The sequence below is a fragment of the Cygnus atratus genome, chromosome 7 (genome assembly GCF_013377495.2).
Source record: "Cygnus atratus isolate AKBS03 ecotype Queensland, Australia chromosome 7, CAtr_DNAZoo_HiC_assembly, whole genome shotgun sequence".
NCBI lineage: Eukaryota > Metazoa > Chordata > Aves > Anseriformes > Anatidae > Cygnus > Cygnus atratus.
This window is the reverse complement of record NC_066368.1, coordinates 17,619,686-17,637,453: the sequence shown is the minus strand read 5'-3', so window position 1 is coordinate 17,637,453 and position 17,768 is coordinate 17,619,686. Positions and strand designations below refer to the sequence as shown.

Sequence of the window (17,768 nt, the reverse complement as noted above, 5' to 3'; positions counted from 1 at the left end):
GTATTTCCATGTGCTCAACAGTATTTTTAGCACATATTGCAATTCCCTAGATGGGAAGCAAAACCACAATGTTGTATCTCAGTCCAATGGAAACACTTCAGACTGCTGCCATGAGCTGGTACTTAAGTCATACATCCTTAATTATATCAGATACCTACTCCGATCGCATTCTTTGTCCTGGAAGCTTGCTGTGCTATGTCATGTGTCAAATCACACCACAAGCAAAAAATATTCACTGTACCTTTTTTTCAGCAGTTCTCACAATATGCTACCTATGTGAGAGCATTCCCGTCCTGTGCTGCAGGCAGCTGGGCAACAGAAGTGAATTTGGAGTCCAAATCCCAGTTGAGGGGGTCCCTGTTTGAGTGTCCCCACCCTCCCCCAGGTCAATTTTGATGCCCTTTCCTGTACAACACCTACATCAATGGGGCGAACGCCTGCCTTGGGGCTGATGCCTGACCTGCACAGCAGAACCACTGTGCCCAGCCCTGTTGCTGGCCCTCCCAGCACCGGGATATTTTTTCATGAATGATCTGCCAACTTTCTTTGGTTTTCCCCTGGTTACAGCACAGTCAGCTCTCCAGGTGACCACAAAAACCATCTCTGGAAACACAAGGGAAGGGAAGTGGTGGGATGACAGCAAGTAGCTGGAAGGTGGGGAAGGTGGACAGCTTCTTTCAACACCAGAGCTGGTTTGTGTTACCTGAAAGCATTCATGAACAGACAGCCTCTGCTGTCTATCAGCAGCATGAATAACTTACAAAGGAAAACCCCAACTTAAATTAGTCTCTCTTGAAGACAGGTACAGAAGAAATTCTTGGGAGCTAGAAAGTTCTCATGTTAGGAAAAATGTTAGGGGAAAAAATTGCAATCTTTAATTTTTTTTTTTATCTTTTCAAAAGCAAAGGATTTATAAAGAAGAATCCCTTGTGGGCTTGATTTTTATTTTCTTTTTATTTTTTTTTTAATTGTAAAATTAATTTATCATTTTGAAATTGTTAAAAACCACTCAGATTTGTACACTGAGGGTTTTTTGTTTGTTTGTTTGTTTGTTTGTTTTTTTAACAGACATGATTTGGCTCAACCTCTAGGGCTGTAGTGTTAAGAAAGTGGACCCCTGAGTTTTCTGTAAATAAGCTTTTAAAGAAATAATTCACAGAGTACATAATGACCAGAAATTGTTTGCTATTTCACAAGGACAGCTGTAGCAGGAGGGGAGGAGACCTCCTGACAAGGTTCCCATCAAATGATGACATGAGATATGTGACCTTCCTAACAGTATACTGGAGCACTGGTTTGAAAAGCAAGCTCCTGCTGGCATGATTTCAAAACCTGACCATAAATTAGTTCTCATCCACAGCTGTCTGAAACCCAAAGAAATTAACTCAGGTTCTTTGCATTGCTTCGTTCTGACAGGAAGGACAGAAATGTTTGCATGTCATGATTACCGTAGGTGTGCATTGCTAAATCTTGGCTACTGAGTAGAGCTTGATATGGTGTTGTTACTTATTATTTTGATGTACCTGAACATAATATGGAGTAATTCTTACAGGAAAAGGTATTGATGAATAGCTCTGTAAAGAGGAATAGCCAATGAATGTTGAAATTCTGTCATTTTTCAGAGGAAAAGAAAGAGTAGTGAGAATATTGCATTATGTATGAGCAAATGCTTCAAATTTATAATCCTGTGACTGGCCTTGATTCATATTTGTGGCTAGTTAAATTCAGTGGAACTAAAGAATCTAAATTTCAAAAATATATATTTGTCTTACCATTTTGGTAAATTCTCTTTGTTTAACAAACAGATGGAGTGTTCCTCCCAAAAGGGCCAGAATAAAGAAGTAATCATGCACATTACCTTGTATTGGCACAAGTGCTTCTAACAAGAGTAAATTGCTCACTGGAAGAAAATATAGTTATGAATTCAAGATCATATTAAGTGAGTAAGTTGAACTGAAGACTCATCAAAATTTTTGCATCCTGTAAGTATTCTTAAAATCTAGAAAATTAATTAAAACCTACACATTATAATAGGGGACACTTTTGATTTACATTTAAACATGTTTGCAAATAATCATGTGTGTATTGCCTCCATTTGTTACAAATGAAAACTTGTGCTTGAGGCAGGTCCCTGACCAGATGGGACCACGTTAGCTGTATTCTCTCTCCCCTCCTGTCTTCCAAGGTGCTCAGAAAAGAAAGTGAGCAGGGGGTACAACATGTTTACACTGACCTGCCCTCTTCTGCCACTGTCGGCAGGGCACCCTGTCCTGTATTTTATAATCTCCTGGTTTCATTTGCTAGCCTACTAGAACTCAGATTTGATAACTTCAGAATGTGGCAGAAGACATTTTTTCACCTGTGTGAAATGTAGCAATTTGCTTTACCTGTGGTTATATGTTTGGTTTATTATGTGAGGGGCAGTTTTTGGCCATTCAAACAGTGTTGTAGATCACTGAACGTAACATTTGTTGGCATAGATCTGTTTTCTTAACTGTGATGCCTTGGACTTTAATACTCAGTAAATGTGATTGTGGATGTAGAGCAGTGCCCTGCAGTAATCACTCAGAGGAGGCTCTCCCCTGCCTACATGGGAGCATTAGAGGCCCTCCGTGGTGCTGAGGATTTTGTCAGCAATATGTCATCACTTTGGGTATCGTTGTGCTCACTTCAGGTGTTTTGTCTTTTTTTTTTTTCCTTATGGTGAATACACAAGGATAGTTCTATTTCACCACAAATGAGTGTTACTAACAGATTTTGTCAGGGGACACTGCCCTTGGGTTATTACTACAGTGCTATTACCTGTCGTCTTATTCCTCACTGATCAGGGCTGTAAGGTTAGAGAATGGAGGGAGGGAGGAAGGCGATACAGTAAGCTTTTATATAGTTAAAAGAGCTAAAAAAACTAAGACATCTGCAACTACTGCATAAATAAGCCATTTGACACCTTTAATAGCTTTAACACACTCTTTTTGGAATAAAATTAGCATCTGTGCTGACAGCTTACATGCCAAGTTTCAGCCTGATGCAAATTTGAAAAGTCCTGGATAAAAACTGTGAAAAATCCAGAGTTTATAAACACTACCTGATCCTAACTGACATTCTAAATAGATGGTAGTTAAGCTGCAGTATTTATATAGTACACTACCTCATACACTGGAAAGACAGAAAGTAATCACCTTCTTTAGAAGTGCTGCACCAAGTATATGACTGGGTCATCTGAAAGGTTATTATAAATAGAACGACTTAGCTGAATACAAATGACATTATAACTTGGCACCACTGTTTTGGGAAGGAGCCTGTACTCCTGCTGTGATCTCCAGTAAATCAGATACCTCTGTACTCAGTAACAGTGAATTCTGCAGTATCAGCTGAAAATACGGGAGATGGTGCTATATGCACAGCCACTTCCACACCCCTCTCTGTGCTTTGCAGCACAGGGCAGATCTGCACCCATCTTGCTATCTGCCTCTTCCATGGGTCAGAGGTCTACAGGAAGCTCTGCAACACCTCCCCTCTGCTCACTTCTTCTTCCAGAGAGGTCAGAGAGTGTAAGGTGGAGGAACGGGATGAGCCCCTTCCATCACCCAGACGGAAAAGGGAAGTGATGCTCTGCTCACACACCGGCACTGGCCAATGACACTGTGAGATGAAGCCACTCTCAAGAAAAAAGCCTTCAGGTTTATTTTTGGAAGAGAGTTTTGAGTTTCAAGACTAGTAATAATTTACACAGGGACCTGGTATAGCTGTTAGTTTCAATATATCTTATCTACACATGAGAAGTGTTTAATGCCAGGATTCTTTACTCCTTTGCTTTGTGTCTTGGGGACTCCACATAGTGTGGGTCTACAGACCCAGTGAGGGTCTACAAGGTTAGGCAGAGGGGAAGATCTTTGTGAGCAATGCTGTAAGCTTTATTTATTTATTTATTTATTTATTTTAAGGAGAGTAAGTGCAGGTAAAGTACAAATAGGAAACATTTCTTAAAAGAGAACTACTTGGGAAGAGGTCATATACATCAGTCCTATTATCTAGAACAATGCTTTGTGCTTTGCTTTTACAAAGTTTCTACCACTCAAGTTAAACACCACTTCCTTTATAGAGGAATTCTATTTCTTTTATAGAGGAATTCTGTATGGGGCAAGGGCAGAAAACATGATTATTAACCACTGGGTGAACATTTCCTCTGAACATGATGATTGAAAACCACAGAAGCAAAACAGCATTATTTGTTCATTTATTAAGTAAACTCATTTGCCATTGTATTTAGTTGTGTTAGCATCGCTCCTTTTGTTCCACATACACCGATGGGACTTTGTGCTTTAAGTTTGAAAAGGAGGTTTACTGGAATAGAGGCTGTTTAGGATGGAGCAAGTTTTGGTTGAAGATGAGTATTTCTGTGAAAGAAGTTAGTCAGAGAACAGGGAGCTGCTGGTGCCAGAGTCTGCACTGCCCGAGGACGTGTCCCGCAGGCTGCTGTAAGGCACAGCTGCAGGTGGATCCACACCTGCCTGCAGCTGCGTGTGAGGAGCAGGATCTGGGGAGAAACATCCTCAGGGCTTGCTCCACTGCAGCGACAGCCCTACCAGCATCCAGCAGCAGAGGCCCCCCTACGCTTTGGGTTCCCGGAGGCTTGTAACAACAGAAAACGAGCAGGGCTGGTTTACCTTACAGAGCAGCCTGAAACGCAAGGCAGATTCACCAGCAAGAACTGTGCCTTTCTGAGGGTGGGGGCAGTATCTGACCCACCCCTCTGATTTTAGTCAGTGTTCTGGGGCTGCCCGTCCCCTCTTCCCTGCGAGATTGAAGGCCACTGCAAGTTGCTTGGACTTCCATTTATAAAAGTTAGTTATTGTCTTTAAAAAGAAATAGGAAACACGACGAAGCCTGTCACATTCCGACATTACAGAGCGAACACCAGATAATGCATTAAAGGTATGAAATGCTCAGCAGCCTTCAAGCACCCAGCTCTTAGTCCTGCCACAACCACCCTATGAGGTGAACTGTAGCCCTGTCATCTGCCCTAACAGTTTCCAAGATGTGCAAAGAACTGCATACCTAACCTGACCCCACACTTCTTATTTTCGAGGCTCAAAACCCGAACATTTCTCTGTGCTTACTGCGAGCCCTGGTCTGCAGCCTGGGCTAGATGCTGGAGGCAGCTGCAGCCTCGGCCTCCGCTGACCTTCTCCTGGCTGTGCTCCTTTCTGCTCAGCCTCAGAAGCAGAGAGGACAAGCAGATTGAAATGATTTACCTTTTACCTCCCACTATTGCTTCAGTTCATGGACGTTCACTTTCTTAAAGCAGATCAGGCTGGTCACCTAGCCCAGGAAGTATGCAAAGGTCTGCAAAGCCACACTGAACAGCAATCTTAATTCTAATTAGTATTTTTTAATTTTATGAGTCTCATGATGACAAAGGTAGACAAGCAACTTTCTGAATTAAAAATTACATGCTGCCTCAGACCATCTCCTCTTTAGGATGGTATACTTTATTATTATTATTATTTCATGTTTGAATAGAAACAGGCTAAAATCCTGTGTCTAGTATCTGCCTCTATAATATTTAAAAATAATTTCCAGGTTGGACATGACAAAGACAGAGGGTATCTCCTAGCCTCAGCTTTTGTCCCTTGCAGTCCTTGGAGGAAGATTATCCTACTGCTATGTCTCATAAGATTTCGAGTGAAGTTAACTGAAGACTGAAGTTTAAAGATTGAATATGGTGATTAAAATATAGTCAGGACAAAAGCAATTCCTAACTAACACCACTTTTCAGGAGAGAAAAAGAGAAACCCTAATAAAAGTCATGTAGTTTCTAAGTTCACTCTCTTCGCTTGGTGAATTTTTCTCTAGTAGTCTCTCCTAGTGTTTGCATCCAGTGAGTTATCACAGATAACCTAACTCTGGACATCACTAAAATATCCACTGTGTTTCTAAAAATAGAGGCCAATGATTTCTTTCAACCCAAAGGTCCTGTTCCCTGGCAAGGGGTAATTTAATATTCAGCTTGCTCCAGTAGACAAAAAAAAGGGTTAATCACTGACCTAAAAAATCAGCTGTTGCCTAGGCACCAGTGACCACGAGCCTTTTACAGTTTGCTGGTACAAATACCGTATTGCACCAGCCAGTGATGACGAGGAACCTGAAATGCAAATGTAATGAGGCTGAAAAGGCAGAACTGCGTATTAGCTTTTCTTTCTGTGTACTAGGCAAGCACTAGAAGGATGTATCCCATCTGATGATGCATCTTCAACCAAAACTTTACCATTTACAAAAGAGAAAGGTATAACTGAGTATCTGATGAGTCAAAACAACACCTCAGTAATTTGCATTAAGTGCCTCAGATGAATTAGCTGAGGAGGTCTCTGCACCACTTTCCTAAATGTTTGTAAACTCTTTTAAAAAATTCTGAACAGAGGAGAATAGACAAAAGGTAAGCGAGACCTTAGATCAGTACATCTCATGTTAATCATAGGGGAAATTATGCAGACTTAGCTGGGGAGAGCTTGAGTGCACCTTGTGCACATGCCCCCGGAAAAGAGGGAGCTTTTCTGCCTTACAGGTAAAGGCACCTGGTCCAGGGATGAAAAGGTAGACTAAGACAAGCTCAAGTTTGACATAAATTCCTCTTCCCAGCAAGAATACTAACCATGAATCGACTAGCTTGTCAACAATGGCAGATGGATTTACAATCATTTGGATTCCGTAGGACAAAATTTCAAAAATTTATGCCTTAGTCCAACTTCAAGGGAAAAGGACAGCTGCCAACAGGGGAGGTCAGGCAAGACTGGGATCATCCTTATGAACCCTGAGGATGTCTTGGAACAGGTATGACTTGTGGGCAGACATGGACTTCCATCTTTCCTAGCGGTTGATGTGGGCAGGTGGCATGGGAGGGTAGAGCAGCTCGGGAGTTCAGAAGTCGTGTGGTCTCTGATTTTGACATGATTCACATGGCAAGTATGGTGAGGCCTCCAACTGAGTCGGCAGAGTAACGGGTGGGTTTCAGTGGCATCCTGCCTGAGTTCTGTTAAAAGGTCACTGAAAAAGATGCTTTTTTGTAAAACATTTCTATTTCAATGAATCAGGTCTTTCTGTTGAAACTGAAATGTTTTGCCGAAAACCTGTTGTGTTGGAAAACTCCCAACCATTTATCTCTCTCCTACTCCCATAGAGAGGAAATGGGTTGTCTCCAGCTTTTGCTTCCCCTTTCAATGTTTCAGCCATCCTGTGCTTCCCCTTGTGCCCACTCAGGGTCCATCTCATAAAGCACACATCTGCTGAAGGTCCAAATATTTTTGTACTAGGAAGTGTGTAAGATATTCAGAGTATGATGAGGAAGAAAAAGTACTGCTCAATAAGAAAGAAAGACAGAATAGCTGTGTGACAAGAGTGTATCAGCAACCAAACAAAAATTCAGCCTATCTTTTCTAAAGGACAAAGACCACTACAATTCCTGAAATGTCAGCTATGTCGGCTTGCATCAAGGATCTCTGACATGCCTGCAAACACTAGTAAAGCATTTGAGGGCCAGCCAAAACTAGACAAGCCCCCCCCCCCCCCAGTAATTATTATAATCATTAATTATTATAATTATCATTAATCATTAATAATAATAACCATTAAGGGCTAAAACCACCCCTACTGTTCCTGTGTTAAACCAGGGCTGAATTTGGCTATGGTTGCATTCTGACTTCTAACTGCAGAGGAACATGTGACCAGGTACACTCAATTATTTGTCATGAAAATACTAGCCAGGAAATTAAGCCTTTTGTGTGTGTGCGCGCATCATTCCCAAATGCCAGTCTCTGCGAGTGTATCTATTACTTGTAAGCATTTACTAATCGTTTGTGAACAAATGTTAGCAGTTAGTTTGTTTCCATCTGTCATTCCTGTGCCGGTCTGTGCCTGGCCACGTCATTGTGCAGAGATGTGCAGTTGACTTTTTCCCCTTCCTGACGACTCAAACTCTTTGGATAGAAGGAATATGTTTGTGAATAATTCTAAAATAAATTGCCAAGGTCTCCTCCTGCTTGATCGGACCAGCACCCTGCTAAGGTTGGACTGTTTTCCCTTAAGTACAAGAAAATATGTTCAGTGACATGTACTGCCATAGTCACTAAGGGGTGTTACTGTGCTTTATGTACGCTTATCTGAGCCAGCAGCAGGGCATGCCAGCGTGGGGTCCAGTGCAGGCTGCAAAACTCATCCAGGAACCAGTGTGAATGTGTAGGCCCAGGCAGAATGTACTTGGCATGAGGAACAGCTTGTGATTGAACCTTACTATTTCCTGACTCCCCCCAAAATAATGTGAAGTAGCTGGCAACATGTGATTTAAGACTTTTAAGTTGCTCAAAGGGATTAAAAGAATCAAGGAAAGGGTCCTTGTAAGGATAAAGGAGGGAACACAGTAATATTGTCTGTTAGAAGACAGGCCATCTTCATCCTTTTTTCTCACTGCTCCGTTGCCCACTACCCTTATCACTTTGGCAATGAATGATTGTACGGTTACATGCATTGCCTCATTACACACAGCACTGCTGCAACCATCTAGCATCCATCCATACTAGCAAATTTAAAGCCAGTTTAGATGTGCCTTTCCCAGCACATTTTCCCAGATGGTTCATCTTTGACTGTGTTGTAGATGTATGAATAATATTGAAATACTTTTAGTTACAAACCCTAGGCAATAGATGTATGCTACCTTTATTAGAAGTAGGAAAATGCATTTATTTCTCCTTCAGTATAAGGTCCTTTTACTCTTTTACAAAAATAGGAACAAAAATTTTTAACAGATTTATGCCAATTTTCATAATTGTCCTGGGTCAAAATATTCCCCTGAATTAGTTTAGTTCAACAGAGCACTTTGGTTTAATGTAGCACAGGTTTGATATTTCTGTGGACAGCAAAAATTGATGTCTTGCTCTGGTGTTGCATTAGCTTTTTGTGAAATAATCTTGCTAAAATGCTATTTCAGTATTTTTGAAGCTATAAAAAAACCAGACCCTTATAGCCCAATGGAAATGAAAAAAAAAAAAAAAAAAAAAAAAGAGGCATTATGAAATCATTTGTATACTTTCTATTTCCCTCTGCTTCTTTCTCTCTGAAGGCTTAAGGAAACAGACCCTTCCATGTTTCCAATTGGCATAGCTCCACAGAACTGCTTTGCCAATTACTTCCAGTTGGGGACTACCACTGAGTGTATAGCTGCTTGTACTGAAGTTGTTGCAATTACTATCATTATGTTATTTCTCAGCAAGGAAAAGAAAAAGATGAGTGAGTTTTGGGGGGCTTTGTTTAACTGCAGTGAGCCACTTACTTATGCCAACCACTGAGAGCAACTTGGAGGCAAGCACAGTGAGAAGTGAACTTCTTGGAAAAAGCAGCTTTCAAATTTAACTTGGTAGGGAGACAAAGGGATTTCTTAATGAAACCTAACAAACTTTAGGTCTGCCAGTTCCTTCAGAAATGGAAAGCATTTTTCAATGTGTTAGATTACCACTGCAATACCAATTATGCCCTTGCTTTTATGCATCGTACAGAGATCTTTACCACAGCTCCAACCTGCGGGAGCTACTTGTGTAATGCCAATGCTGGGGAAAAACTATTGTGTGGTTTACCTCTATGCAAGAAACCATCTTGAAGATTTCTTGTACATAACTACTGGTACATAACTATTCGCACTCCTTTGATCCCTGCACTAGGAGGGGAAGTCTCTAGGCAAATTAAGAGTGGTCTGAAAGCAGCTAGCTTCAGGTGGCAGCTAGTGGTTGCAAGGACCTAAATGTTTTGTTGCTCAGTATACACAACCACGACGGCCCTCTCGTGTAGGACTCCCCATAGCTTTGCTTATCAAGTCAAGTGGTAGGTCAGTACCCCTAGACATCTACACTAGATGTTGTATTACAACCAGTTCAAGACAGCATGTCTTCTAAAGATGATTTTTATTTTTTATTTTTTTTTAAACAGCAAAGCTTCCGCAAGCCCATGGTATGGCACTGAGGCTCTGAAAATAGGTCATGCCTCAGACGTCCTGAGCTTCTGCTGTTGCTGGATCCTGGCTTCGCTCTGTCTATGCCAGTGAGACACGGAGACAACCTTTTTATACTTAGCTTCTTTATTTTCCTCATTAAAGAATGTGATTTGAAACTGTAATGACATTACCATGTGGTGACAAGGCACTGTGACAAACCCCAAACCCTGCCTGCGAGTGTAACGCATACCACCGCTGAGGTGATGAGGAGGAACGGGAGCGCCACGCCGGCACCCACCCCGATGTCCCTTATCCGTAATCTCTCATTTATTACTCGTATATTTATTTACTCGCCGTCCTGCACCAGCCTCCCCAGGGAGCGAAACCCCCTCAGGCCCGCGGCCGCAGCGCCGGGCTCGCCCCCCACCACGGCGGCTGCGCAGAGCGCGGAGCACAGCCCCGATTCCCGTACGGCCGGCGCCCGCACTCCCCGCCCGGCGCCTTTTCCTGCGCTACGGAGTTTCCGTAGCCGTGTCCTCCGCTGCCCCCGCGCGGCGCCCCCGGTCGCCAGGCGCGTTTCTATGAGGCGCCTATAAACAACATGGCGGCGGCCGCCCCCCTCGCTGCCCGCCGTCTGTAGGTGGCGCGGCGGCTGAGCGGGGCGCGGGGGCAGCGGGGGACGGCGCCGCCGGCCGCCTCCGCACCGCTCCGTCCCGCACGATCCCACCCCGCACCTCGCCGGGGGCGGCCGGGCCGCGCTCCGCCCCGCCGTGCGGGGGTGTCTGGGCGCCCGGGAGCAGCCCCGCTGCTGCGCGAGCGGAGCGGAGCGGAGCTCCTCGGAGCGGCGGCTGGCCCGAGGGGACGGGGTCCGGGAGCCGGCGAGGGGACAGGAGCCGAGAGCGGGGCCATGTCGCTGCCGATCCCCCCGACGGCCACGGCTGCCGCCGACCTCCCCCCCGGCCCCGGCCCCGGCCCCGGCCCTGGCGCGGAGCTGCCGCCGGGCGCGGAGCTGGGCCAGGGCAGCGCGGCCCCGCCGGTGGCCGAGGAGGAGGAAGGCGAGGGTGAGGAAGAAGAGGAGGAGGAAGGGGAGAAGGAGAGGGAGAAGCTGCCGCCCCTCCCGGCGGCATCCAGCGCGGCGGCCGGGGTAGGTCGGGGGCTTGGCGGGCGCTTGCTCCGCGCCCCGCTCCGGGCAGGCACCGCCGGCGGCGTCCCTCGGCTGCCGAGCCCGGGGAGGCTTTCATTCAAGTTTCTTAAAAATAACGAGCGCGCCTGGAAGCGGTGACATAACGGAGCTATAAATTCTCCCTCTACTTATAGTTCTTTAACATTTTACAACGGTCTGCTCGCTCGGGTTAGTCATGGCTGAGGATTTGCAGCGCTGTCGGTGGGGGTTTGGGAGCGGGGGCTCCGGCTCCTAATGCGCGTATGGCAACAGCTAGCTGGGAGAGGCTTCTGTATTTTTAACTTTTTCTTTAAAAGTCTCTTCCGTTTTTTGCATTGTGTTGAAGCCAAGATGACAGAACAGCTCGGTAAGTGATGAATGAGTTAACGCGGGTTTAAAAAAATAAACGTCGAGAAAGGTATTTGCCAGAGCAATTTAGTTTCAAGGAACCTCATTTGAGATCTTTAATCATACTTGAGTTATGATTTTCTTTCTGCTGATTGTACAGTATTGTGAAACAAAATTTTCCTGGCGTAAATCGCTTATTGTGTATAACTCAACATTAAAGCTTGCTGTAACTTATTCAGCCCAGCAATGAAGCAAACATCTTATCAACCCTATGCTAATATAGTTATGAGACTTTAGTTCAATGGTTCTGATAAGTATCAGATTTACTAGAAATTACCAGCATCAAATTACCATAATTTGAGTTTAAAAGATTGAGTGCTTAGCGTTTATGACTGTCATGAAATAATTGTGATGTTAAACCAAGTAATTGTAGTCAAACTGCAAACTCCTTTGAGCAGTTCTGCCAATTTGTGTTTTGGTTAAGATGTTCCAATCTTCTGAGAGGCTTTCAGCTTTCCAAATCTGTCAGAATTTGGGAGGATGTGTTTGTTCCTGTGATTCAGATAAAGATTTGGGAGAAGACAGTGATGGTCAAGTACCCGGGAGTGATTTGCACCTTTGATAAGGTGCAACCTCGGAAAGGTGCTCCATTTCAGACTTGGAATGGCAAATGCCAGTCCCTTGGGGAAGATAAATAATGATGGGCTACAATGTGTCAGGCTTAGCTTAGGTAATGAAAAATACATGCAACTGATCAGCTATGCAGCATTTCCACTGTCCTGAAGAATTGGGAGAAGAATTTGGTTTGTGGCTGGGCATCCCACATGCCTCTCTGAACTGCTGCCTGCAGGAATTAATAAGTTGTCTGAGCTGACCTGCTACAGAGCAGCTCAGATCTGGCTATGTGTGATTGCTTGTCAAATGCATGGGGGACTTTGAATTTACGGAGATGCATGCAGATTTTAATAGTGTGTTACAGAGGGAGAGCTGTGTGGAAAGATGTAATAGATCTTTCGACAGCCCTGAATTTCTCAGTGTGCACCAGAATGCTGGTTTTGGTCCAAATGTACCAAATAGGGAATGCAGATATGCTTTTGCAAGACCTTTATGAGTTGAAAGAAGGTATTGGACTGTTGGTCTGCTGAGTCCTAGTGTTGACCAACCTACGCATCTAATTACAAGGTTTTCAGGAGTATGGTGTGAGATTCATCCTATACAGATGGTTTTTATTTTTTTATATATTAAAACTTCTGCTTGAAAATCAAAAATGAATGTTACTGAATCAGATTCTCACGCACTTTTAAAGACAGACATTTTCTCACCTGCACTGTCATTAAACTGGAAAAAAGTTTATAATTTGATAAGGTGACTAAAGGGGGAAAATGTCTTTAAAATTTGCTTTTTTTCTATTAAAATTCCTTTTCTTTAAAAACTAATGCCTGATACAAATATGAAAATGCTTCTGATGTTGTTAATTTGCTCATTGTCTCTGCCTATTATTTCTAAGCGTATAGCCATCATATGATGACTTACCTTGTCTCCGTGTGAAGAGTGAGCCTTATATATCCTTGTCTCAAAACATCTACCCAGGTTGTTTGCGCAATTGACATTTTCTTCCATGTGCTAGGGACCCAGCATAGATTTGTGCAACATGACTGTAGCTTCCTAGAAGGCAATATGAAGGCATGACGCATCTTTGAAACTTTCTATTCTCCACAGTAGCTGTGGAAAAGGTCAGAATTTGAGGGAGTCAATAGATAACCACAGTATACATTATCTTATTAGGGCATGAGCATGAAAGATGTCACATCTGGAGTTTAAGCTGGCTGAAAGTTGGAAGAAAGTGTTTATGTGACTACTGCTATTGCCATTTGCATCGTGGATTTTTCTAGCCAAGGGCTATGTGGAGTTACTGAAGGAGGATAACCTTTCTGGGTGATTTTCTTTTGCTTTCATTCCTAAGGGAAGTTGTGGAGCTAAATTACTCCATCAATAAATTAATGTGGTCCTGCAACGTGCCAAGGTTTTTCTTATGGGTGGAATGGTGATTAAAAAATAATGCATAAGGGGAGGTGGTTTGGATGTCGGTATTCAGATTCTGCAAATAAATTTGTGGGAAGTTATTTAACTTGCCTCTTGTAAGCAGGAACAAGTAGAGGTTTCCGTAAAGCAAAAACGGTCTGATGTTACACCTTTCAAGATATGAATGGAAAGGGAAATTTTACTTTTTGAGTAGGCTGTTGCACTGACAGCTGTGTTTGGGTAATCCTCGTGTCCGCTGTGTTTTCTGGCACCCCTGGTCTTTGCTCACTACATACTTAGGGGTCTTCAGTGAGTTAAGTTAGGGCTGAAGAGCAAGGTTTTCAAGAAACTCTTCTAGATGGTCTTTTTGCCTCTTTTTCTGCAAGCACTCTGTATGTGCTCTTTGCAAGCAGTTTGACTTGTTTTCACCATCTGGTTTCATTTCAATAATGGAAAACATAAATGTATGAAGTATAAAGCTAGTACTTCTCCAGCCTTATGGAGGGCTTAATGCTTTTGAAAAATTTCAGTAAGAAGCCAGCAGCGTTGTAAGTTATTAATATGCTCTTAGAAAAGGATTAGAGGAGGATTAAAGATGGCTTTGATCCGCTTCCTCCAAGCATGCCTGTTCCTTATGTGGGGGTTCAGTTTTCTGATGGCTGTGTGTTTGTAGCGTTTTAGGCTCTAGAGGCTCGTTGACCTCCTACAGAGTTTTATAAGTATGACACAGTGCTGTACGCTTGTCCTAGATTACTCTCCCAGGAGATGTCACGGATCCTCTTTGATGAGCATGTACTTCCCCAGTATTCCTCCAGGGCTTTCCAGCAAAGCCTTTATCAGTATGTTTGTTTAACATTGTTGGAGCTGCACTTGGAGCAGGATGTGATGGAGTGGAATAGCGCGTGCAAGCTTCGCTCTTTCTGATTGCTTCTCAGGGCAGTGGCATTAAGAAGAACCTTTTAAAATAACTATTCGACTATACTATTGCAGTGGCACGGCTGGAGTAAAACTGGAAAGCTGAGGAAAGGTTATGTGACTCAAAACGGCTGTCACAGTAGTCTGCTTCATAAGAGCTCCTCTTATGAATTTATCTATGATAACTATTCCCTACTAATTATTAGAATCATCCAAACTCCAGATTTTCTACCTAGAGCATGTGTTTTTGTGACACAGCAGATAAACTTATCTGGATTTGTTTAAAAGTCCATTTTCATTTAGTCACGTCTTGCTGTGTTTTCTCAGGATCTGGACTTTCTACTTGTGTGCCAGGTGAGTTTTAAGAAACATCTTAGTGATACTTTAAGGCTTATAGAATAATAATTTTTTAAAATAGCTAATATTAAAATAGTAGCTGTAATTACATTTTGAACATTTGTTGCATACAAGGCATTTGGAGCTAGAAATTGAAAGTTGATATTTTTAAAGCTAGAAGTCCTGCTGATTGTTCAGATTTGTAATTTGCTGAGTTATAAGCCATGGAAAAATAGCTCGTTTTGCCACAGTTATTTAAAATTCCTGGCAGTGTATCAACTTGCGTACACTGTAGCATGGCAGGTTTATGGGCTGTATTATTACCCTCCTGGTGGTGTTTCAGGATGTTGTGGTGGAAGTGAAGTACTTTCCTCAGAACTCTGGCTGCGTGTCTTAGTCAAAATCTATTTCCTTTAAAAGGAAAGGGAAATGAATGGGTTTTTAAAAAAGAAAAATATATGAAAATTATTCTGGAATTTCTGTTCTCATTGGTGGAATTAGTTTTGGTTTATAAAACTACTTTTTTCTAACTGAGAACACAGGTACCAGATGTCAGTCAAATGAGTCTTTAGGTTAATGTAAGGCTCAAAATCACGACGTGCAAGAAGACTGTGTATGTTTCTTAAGCAGATCCGCCTTTGCTGGACATCAGCTGACCACTTGGAGCTGAGATGCAAATGAAAACTTCCATCACATGACTTCTGTTGTCTTGGACAAGCCCCTTAACTCACCTGTGCTTTGCAAATTCTCCGGTGTAAATAATTATATCTAACAGTCACTTAGTGACTATTCGCACGTTGTGTCAAACATTGATTGGCACCAACCTGTGAAAGTCTGTTGTGTTGCTTCATTTCTCTTCACTGTTAAAGCCCATTAGCACTCATTTCTTAGCAAAAGTTTGAGCAGACTTCTTGGCAGCTGCACATGCAGATATTAAGCAATTTTTTTTTAGGATTGTGTTAAACAAATGTTTGTTGGATAGCCTTTCTTTGGTGGCTGCTGATGCTGAAAACTTTGAATCTGGTGTTTTTATCCAGGTAATCAGTATTTAAATGTTAATAGCAGCAGTCTACACCGAATTTTTGTTTCCATATTTCAATTTTGGGGGAGTTTGCATATAAGGTTCGGCATATAAGGGTTACTTGAAAAAGAAATGTGTGACACTTGTATCTATTTAAACTGAGCTGGATGGAGTGAGGAATATAAAAGTATTTAGAAATTAGGACAAGAAGTTAGAGTGCTTTCAACAATATTCTAATATTTTTTTCTCCTGAGTTATCTAGGGATATCTTATATACTGCAAACTAATGCATGAATTGTTAAACGTAATGGAATTGTATGTTACTTCTCCTGATTCAAATTAAAACAAACTTGTAGAAACATCATGTATGTCTTATTTAGGTATTAACACTCATATTCCAAGATAACAAGCATTTAAATATTCTTTGTAATACCCCATGAGTAAGATTACTCTTGCAGTAATGTATTAGCCTTTTATAGCACGCTGTCATCTTAATTACAGGGGTTGGAAAGAGGAGCAAAAAATCAGTTTTCCACTTTCAGCAATTTCATCACAACTATCAACCAAAAGAAAGAAGGCACCGGAAACAGAAATTCACCTACGCAACTTGTTATACCTAACATCAAAAATGGTAAGAGAATAAAAGCCTTGTGTTACTTAGCTACCAATTTAAGAAGGTGCTCAGTGTTCCACCAATATTTCTATTGTGACAGTGCCAGAAAACCTAGAAATCTAGATTTCATTAGATTACATTGTCCCGTACATGGTATAGTCCATAATATATATCATAGTCCATCCTCAGTAGAGGTCATCTCTTAGAGACAAGTTGGATAAGAAGAACAAAAGGACCTGAAGGATGAAATATTCCTCTGAAATTTTAAAGAAACTTACAAATTCAGAAGTCAATTTATAGATACTGTTTGTCTTAGCTCCAGTCAGATGGTAGGTTTCTCTAGAAATTGCCAGAACTTTGTAGGGAATTTTCTAGATCAGAGGGAAGGCAGTGATGAGGCATGCGTAAGGCTTTTAAGGGAGACTTGCTGAGAGTTGCTGCTTTTCAGTGAAGATGAAAGCCAATGATGATAAAATAAAACTCACAGGCAAAGAATGGTAAATTCTGAAGAACTTTAAAGGTGAGAGGGAATATTGTTGTGATATTAGGTAAAGATAATTGATGGAAAGTTTTCAAGTGGAGCTGTGTATTCAGTATGATAGGCTAGAATCATGAAAGCTGATAAATAGTATAGGGTAGAAACAAAACTGTGGACAGGTATTGTAAATTTCAGATTTGTGGAGAAAAAAGTGACTTATAATGTGCAGGACTGGTTTCCTTAATAAAATAATCTATGTTCTTGATAGCTGTTCTGCAAATGTAAAATACAAGACTTTTTTTTTTTTAGTAACTTTGCTCATGGAGTAAGGAGGTGCCTACTTTTAAAAATAAAAATGCAGGGGAAGAAAATCACTGAAACACAAAGGGCAGTTATGTGTAAATGAGAGTTTGAATAGAATTTTGTATTTTGCTCAAGTCACTTTGTACTACACAAAGGAAACAAAGGTTACTGGAGATGACCAGTGAAGGCTGTTCCCGCTGTTGTGTGGAAGAATTTGAGGCATTGCATATTTTAACTTAGCAAGGTTAAAGTAGAAGTGGTGTACGTAAGGACAGTACTTGGGGTAAGGCAAAAAGAAGATGCTGCAAAGCTGGACAGAGCTCTGCTCATTCTTTGAAAGTGTAGTAAGACCTCATTAATAAAGCTGGAAGAACCACCTTCAGGTGGCCATTTCTCTCACCTATATATTTAAGAAAAATCTTCATATGTAAACAATTGCACTATTGTTGGAGTCTGAAAGACTTCAGAGAAATAAAAAGTTTTGTGTTTTTCAGGTAACATTTTCCTCTAAAGCTACAAGTGACAGCTTGTCAATATTAACTACACAGCTGCTAAGCTTTATAACTGAAATGTGCATGAAGCTGTTTCATGGAC

At 42.0% G+C, this 17,768-nt stretch overlaps 1 protein-coding gene across 2 annotated transcripts in view; it reads left to right on the top strand.

Annotated features, from left to right (window-relative positions):
* Positions 1-10,692: 10,692 nt before the first annotated feature.
* The window catches only part of HECTD2 (HECT domain E3 ubiquitin protein ligase 2), a 33,279-nt gene continuing 26,203 nt past the window's right edge, over positions 10,693-17,768 (top strand). Inside the window, exons 1-2 of one of the 2 annotated variants that reach the window (XM_035542203.2) lie at positions 10,693-11,120; positions 16,282-16,411. In XM_035542203.2, coding sequence (XP_035398096.1) covers positions 10,884-11,120; positions 16,282-16,411 — 367 coding nt within the window. In that variant the 5' untranslated portion in view covers positions 10,693-10,883. The remainder of the gene's footprint in view (positions 11,121-16,281; positions 16,412-17,768) is intronic. The other variant, XM_035542195.2, reaches the window with a different exon arrangement.